This window comes from Poecilia mexicana, unplaced genomic scaffold, assembly GCF_051168715.1.
Source record: "Poecilia mexicana isolate PSO_F unplaced genomic scaffold, ASM5116871v1 scaffold_19, whole genome shotgun sequence".
Lineage (NCBI taxonomy): Eukaryota > Metazoa > Chordata > Actinopteri > Cyprinodontiformes > Poeciliidae > Poecilia > Poecilia mexicana.
The window spans coordinates 14742489-14750086 of NW_028263388.1; the positions used below are offsets into that span (position 1 = coordinate 14742489).

The 7598-nt window shown below is 37.0% G+C and overlaps 1 protein-coding gene across 2 annotated transcripts in view; it reads left to right on the plus strand.

Annotated features, from left to right (window-relative positions):
- The window catches only part of ttyh2 (tweety family member 2), a 56938-nt gene extending 54676 nt beyond the window's left edge, over nucleotides 1–2262 (plus strand). For both annotated transcript variants that reach the window (XM_014993216.2, XM_014993217.2), the window contains one exon: nucleotides 396–2262. In XM_014993216.2, coding sequence (XP_014848702.1) covers nucleotides 396–476 — 81 coding nt within the window. In that variant the 3' untranslated portion in view covers nucleotides 477–2262. The remainder of the gene's footprint in view (nucleotides 1–395) is intronic.
- The last annotated feature ends 5336 nt before the right edge of the window (nucleotides 2263–7598 follow it).

Consider the following 7598-nt stretch of genomic DNA (forward strand, 5'->3'; position numbering starts at 1 on the left):
CATAATTAATGTATTAAGTACTTTCATTGAGCAGAAGTTACGTTTGTTGAAGTAACTAATGGGAGTGAGTCAAAGGAATATTCCACTGAAAATGTTATCTACTGCTGACTCTGTGAACATAAAGTTTCCTTTGTTGTGGATAGCAGCTGGTAAACAGTTGCTATTTTCTGTCTAGAAGAACAAAAGGTTCTGTTCTGTTCTGTTCTGCTCTAGCAGAGACAAATATACAATTGCTATGAAACATCACTGCTGGTGTCCGCATAAGATAGATTTTCAGTGGACCACTTCCTCGTGTCTCTTTCCTTCTTTATTTGTTCCTCCCTGAAGACTCACCCTGCTCTGAGCGTTCGTGTAAAATATTTCTGTATATGTCTGTGTTTGTCTTTCCTCCCCAGTACTCGCCTACGATGAGGGCCACTTACCTCTCCATGACCGAGGAGCAGAGCAGACACTTTGGAAGCGACTTCCAAGCCTAGACTTCCATCTGACATCTGCGAGGAGGAAACGCGCAAAAGAGCAGGAAGCAGCTGTTGGATGCATCACAGAGAGGGCAAACTTCAACGTCTCTTCAGTTCAGAACGCCGGGCGACCTGTGAGGTTTCAGGCCAAAAGAAAAAATAAAATAAAATAAAAACCAGTGCTGTTCTTCACTGCAGTGCCTTTCAAAAGTCATCATGCCACTTGGTCTTTTGCATGTACGTTTTGCACTACAAACAAAAGGTTTAATGTACTTCGTTGGGATTTTTTGTTTTGTAGTAGAACCAACACAAATTGTGACTCGTTTGGAAGTAGAGTAAAAATGATACAAGATTGTTAGGATTTTTTTTTTGCAAATACAAAATGTGTAAAGTGTGACTTGCATTCAACCCGCTGAGTTAGCTTTTTCCTCCAATTATAGTTGCAAGTTTTTAGTCTGTGAAGAAGATTCGACTCTTACAGCTTTCTTCAACAATGGCTTCCTCTCCCCACTCTTTCATAAAGGCCCCTTTGTGAGGTTCATAAATTATAGGTGACATGTTAACAGTTTCTTGAACCTAAGCTGTGGATGTCTGCAACTCGGAGTGATGCTCTTCTAGATCGGTTTGTAGTTGTGCCATATTCCTTTCCTTTTCACACGGTTGCAGGTACGTGACTTTTAAAAGCAATTGATTATGTTAGGTTTTATTTAGGGGTATCAAAATAAGCAGTGCTAAAAACACCAAACTTATTTATGTTTATTTTTTCTTTCTTCATTTATTTTTATCTTATTTTAACTTCGAAAATCGTGTATCAATTTGCTTCCACTTCTTGACATCACAGTATTGATCTCTGACATAAAAAACTAACAGTTACATTTGAAGCTTTTGGTTGCAGCAAAATCTGAAGAAGTTCAGTCAGTATGATGACATTTGCTAGGCACTGTATTTCAAGGTCCTGACTGACACCCTTTCACATTTTTGAAGATCTTTCTTAACATTGCGTTACCTGTTCTATAATTGTTCTTTGGTTCACTTGATATCTAACGAAAAGTTCAGAAAGGTCTTGAAAGACCAGATTAGATACTTTTCAAATGAAGATTCTTCTGCTTGTGTCTGACTTCTCACAGCTTGCATCTGGATATTTAAAGATTAAGTCAAAAAAGTAAAATCTGGAAAAACTGAAGTTTTTATCTCCTGATACGCCACGGAGTTGAAAGTTGTGAAGCACAAACCCAGCACTGAAGGCAACACTGCAGGAGGTAATGGTGGTGAAGAGCATTAATATTTTTTTTTTACATTCTTACACAAACAAGCTTTACGTTCCAGAAACCGAAAAACTACCTTGAGACCTTCGCTTTTGTACATAATGTGTAAAATAACATGCTATTCTTTTTTTTTATTTAGAGTTCTTTAAATTGTGTGCCAATTTTATATATTTTTTCTAGTTTTTGTGGCAATATCACACAAGATCACTCTTTTTTCTATGGTCTAAAAGGTCATTAATTTTTATTGTGCATATCTAATCCAACCAATGCAGATCATAGTCAAGTAAGCTGTGCTGTTCTGACTATGGTTATTTAAATAAAAAAATAAATGTTTTTTTTTCCCCCTTTAAATTCAGTCATTCAAACAGCACAATTTTATTGACTAATTTTTTTGTAAGAATTTAATACAGGCAGTGTTGATTAATAGTATTTTTTGTAGCATGTTACACTGTAAAGGCACTGAGTGAGGTGCTTAATTTTGTGTGTCCCAAAACATGAAGTCTAATTGTGAGTTGAATAAACCAGTTTGAGTACAATGAGTGATGGGTCTTTGTTTTGCTGTTAGATGAATAAAACAACAACAAAACACAATACATTACAATGTAAACAAAGTATCTAAGAATTAAGAAGAATAAGGTCAACCAACAGAAATCCCCTCTGGACTTTCATGGTCTTGGATGTCAGAACATCAACTCTACAGTCATTGAAGACTGATGAATGAGATTTATTAGATACTAGAACGAAGCAATACGTCTCTCGTTGTACTGGAAACGTCTCCTGGGTCTGACTGATGTTGTATATGCATGGCAGGATCCCAGGCAGATGACCCGCACAGCCTGTAGGGGCTCTGAGGCTAACATCATCTGGACCTGCAGCCTTGCTACGATTCAGTCTCTCTGCCTGATTGAGTTTGTTCTCCAGCTTTTTCCTGGTGAATATTCAGTATTTAACATTAACAACTGGTTACTTATGTTTTATAAAGTTCATTTAAAAGGAGTCCAAAATAATTTTTTTTCTTTTTTTCATGAGTCATATATTTGTTACTTGAACTGACCATCTGTGTTAGGTTGAAGCTAATCTGCACTGTGTATTCTCTTCCATCCAGCAGATGTCAGTGTAGTGTTGCTAAAGTGTTGCTGAACCCTCCTTTTTAACATGGCACAATAAAAAACCAGAAATAGTTGGATGTTAGAAGAAAAAAAAATCATTAGGTGGGGCTCTATTTTTGTTTCATCTTGTTGGTTAAAAATTAAATTCTAAATTAATTCAACAAGTTATATTATTATAATTTAATTAAACGGACGGCGGAGTCCGGCGACGACAGGCACTTAAATTCCGTAACAAAAGTATTTTTTAATCATGTTTAATCTTTTTTTTTTTTTTTTTTTTTTTTTAAATCGCTTTCTCTTTCTTACTGTTTATTCAATGTCACATGCTGTTTTTATTTTTTCTTTAATTATGTTGCTGAAATGTGCTATACAAATAAAATGTGGTTGATTTGATTGAATGTTATTCTACACATGCTTCAGATATTTATAGCAAAACTTTTGGGTGAAGAGTTGTATAATCAGCAGATTGTGGGTTGATTCCAACTTTCACCGTGCACTGATGTGACCCTGGGGAAGGCACCTAACCCCAAGTTACCTACTGAACTGAGTGTTGTATGATACGAGAACACGCTTGTGTGTGTATGTGAATAAAAGCCAAGAGTGAAAGCTCTTTGAGAGGTCAGTAAACTAAGAAATTGTTGTATAAGTTCAGCCCATTTAAACACCATTACAGCAGGAGCAGTAACACGTATTACTGAATCATGAACACCATGTCGCCTGCAGTGCTGTAGATGTTGTGTGACCTCCTGGATAAGTTGTTGTTGAGGCAACCTTACAGTAATTTTAGAAGGCTTAAAGTTCAATAACATTCTCATGTTTTCTCCATTTGTGGAAAATGGCACTTAGTGATTCACTGGAGTCCCACAGCCTTAGAAATGGCTTTGAAATCCTCTCCAGACTTAATTTACTACTTGTTTTTTTTAGTCCATCTTGAGATTAGATTTTTTTGTTTTGTTTTCTTCAGTCAGTCTACTTCCATTTGTCAGGCATGCTCTATTTACCGTAGATGTCTTTTTTTTTTTTTTTGATTCAGGTCTTAGTTGTGGCTATTGCAGGAGTTTGCAACCATTTTAATAAAAAAAAGAAGTACTTTTCCCTTCACATTCTCTATCTTATAATTATGATTCAGTACCTTATAATTATGAGTTCTTTGAGCTTATGTATCGAACAAGTAGAACTTTTTGTTTTTACTTTGACCTGACAAAATATCGGACAGTTTTATTTTACAATCGGAAGTGTGCTACTATTGTTTACAGTAGCCGTAGCTGCCTTGATAACGCCTGCGCCGCAGGTCTCCAGGGACAACACGCACGTACGCAAAAGAAACAAACGCGCACAGACAGAAACCCAGCAGCAGAAGGCAGGCAGCGGAGAGGAGGGGAAAGAAGCAGGTGGAAAGTGCTGCTATCGTTACCTGACTCATTCTTCTTTTCCACAGGAGGGAGATGATTTTTTTTCTCTCTCTCTCTCCTGCGTTTCCAAGCTGCTGCGCAGAAATCCAACATACACGAGGAGAAGAAGTGGGAGCGTCGACTTACTTTAACAAACACAGAGGAGGATAGAGCGCGTGTTTTGGGGGGAAAAAGTAACGACCGAGCATTGTTAGGTTGGTGGCTACGCGTGTAAAAAAAAAAAAAAAAGTGTATAGAGACTGTTGGGCATAATTAGAAAGCAGAAGCCATTAGTCAGAGAGTGTCTAAGCGTGTGGTGCTTGTGGGTGTTAGGGGAAGGTGGCATGCAGGTGCCCACACCGCAGAACGAGATGGCCCAGTGCCGCGTCCGGTGTTAAAGCTGCTCCCCTCACCTGGACCCGAAGCGAACATGAAGGACACGGGGGAATCAAAGGACCAACAGCTAACTGTAAGTTTAAAAAAATGTCTTTAAACTTAGTTTTTATTTTTACAAGTTGCTTAAAAAGTATGTTCATAACAAATATGAAAAAGCAATGTATTACGAATTAGGCCTAAATGTTTCCTGTTTTATTGACATCTTTAATAATTCTCGTGTAGCTTTTGTTGAAATAATTAAATTGGGTGATGCATTTAAAATAGTCATCTCATTAGACATTTGTTTGACTGTATTAAACGGTGAATTGCACAGGTAGGTATGCTTTTTGAATTCCATATCTTTTTTTTTTATTATTATTACATTAAGACCATAAACAAAATGTATTATAAATTCTGAAAAGTATGGTGTTCAGTTCTATTCCACCTTTCTGAGGTAAAATTGGGTGTAAACACCATTGCAAGACGTTCAAGTCTTGTCATAGAATAACATTTTGATGTTGCTTTGACTGGACTATATTAACACATATTAAACTAAACTAAACTATTCCATTGTTGCTGTATGTTTAGAATTGTTGTTCTGCTTACACTTCTGCCCCAGTTGCAAATGTTTTGCAGCCTCTTGTGGGTTTTCTCCCCAGATTGTCTTATATTTAGCTCCATATATCTACCAATCAACTCTGCTAAAAAAAATGAGTCCACAGACCATGTGCTGTCAACACATGTTTTTCTGTTGGCGTCGTATATATTCAAGGTTATGAACATTGTTAGTTGTGATCCACATGCAGTGCTTCACATGTCTTTTCTACCTCCAGACATGTTTACTGTGTACCCTGCATAGCTGTGGATGATATCGAATGGGGTTGGTTATGGTTTTCTATACAAATATATATATATATATTTTACTTGCCACTCATTGATGAAGTGAAAAATAATAACCCTGCATTAAGCTTCTCCATAGCATTATCCCTGACTCACTTGATGTGTTCCTTGTTCTTCTCGCTAATCTGGACTGTAACCTGTAAAGGCAATTTGTTGCAATTTTTTAAATATTTTTTTAATGTGAGTGTCAAGAAGGTTGCATGGACATCACAATTTCAGATTTGTATTGGCAAGAATCTTTAAAAACTATTTATTTTTCTTCCTTTTTGAGTCAGCCACTCACATAAAATCCCAATAACTGACATTGAGGTGCTGTTTTTAACATAGCAAACACCACCTATGAAAACAGAAACTAACAATTTACATTACAGACATAATGAAGGTAAGGTACATGTGGCCACTGTGTGTTTTTCTATTTTTCCCCTGTTGTTTCTCATTATACCTCCCAATGTCTTCCACTGTTGCTATTATTTCTTCAATTTCCACTCGCTCTGCCTGCGCTGTGTTCTGCAGTGCACACCTGAATTATTGAGGTGGCTGTTTCAGCTGCCTGGTCTCTCTTGTCCAGCATGTAATAAAGCTTCCACAATGTGCTGATGGAGGAAAAAGCCATAGTATGACCATCTGGTGCCTTGGTCAATATGAGATATACCAGCCTTACTGCCAGTATTATAAGACATCTTGCTGCACAAATGCAGCACATTTCTTACCCTGAGATCACATATTGACAAAAAGTCTGATTTTATCTCCTCCACTAATTCTAATTGCCTAATTTAGTGTTTATATTTCACAATCTATAGCCACAGTGCTGTGTTTAATTTGAAAGTACATTCTTATCACATTAAGCCACATCCACTTACTCAAACACAGCACCTCCTAATCTGTCAGATTAGGAATTGGTGTAAGCCCGTTGGTTAATTATAACAGATAACCGGCAAGTGCATTCATTGTTTTCATATTTTGTCACCTTACAACTGGAAATGTCAATATTTTTTATTTTGATTTTAGATGATAACATGTGGGATGCAATTGTGGAATTATAGAAATGACTGTTTTTGACTAAAAAACATATAAAACGTTTGGTCTTTACTCCGATACACCTAGGTAAAAAGTACTTGAGATCCACTGGGTTGATCCCATGATTTAAACATCTCATGGAGCAGTGTTCAAACGTTCATCAATAATGTAGAGAAAATTGCACAACTGCAAACATTGACCTGAACTGGCAGAAGTACAGCCCTAAAGGTTCATGGAAACTCCAAAAGAGCTGTAAGGATCTACAGCTCTGGTGGGGGGATCTGCAGACTCACCAACTGCTTTTATTGAAGAGCTTCCTGAGGAAACCATTGTTAAAAGCCAGCCGTATGAAGCTAATTTGGCAGTTTGCCACAAGACACATTGGAGCCATGGCAACTATGTGGAAGAAGGTACTCTGGTCAGATAAGAGCATTTTTTTTGCCATGTGTAAATGCTACATGTGAAAAAGACTCTGGAGTATCATCTAAGGAAGGTGAACAAATTCATTATAAAAAAAAAACAACAAAAAAAACTACAAAATACCTGGAGTTTCTAGTTGTAAATTGGCACAGTTTGAACAAACAGAAGAAAAAAAACAAGTATCGACAGCAATTTATTATGAACCATACTTTAGTGTGTATTTTGTTAAGGATATTTTCCTAAAAATCTGGTAAATACTGTAAATATTTCATAAAGTTTCTTTAGATGGACTGAAAAATGTCCACCTTTAGTTTCCTTTGCATGTTGTTTGTCATGCTTTTCCTATTAATTTGAAATTGGGCTATTGTTACATTCTCTGCAACTCTCAGTGTGAAATTTAAAATTTGTACTTTACCTCGTCTATTTTTCTAAGAAAAACCACCCTTGCTATAGTCAAAAACATCCTTTGGAAACAAGGAATAGTGTTTGAATGATGGTTCATGTCATGTGGTGTGGGTGTTGGTGGTGAGGAGAGACCGCTGAGACCCAGGTTATGGTGATGATGATGAATTTAATGGTGAAAAGTAAGCTCCACAGTCCATACAGGCAGCACGGCAGAGACTAGCACACAGCTAAGTACCGGTAGCAACTGATTCATCAGAC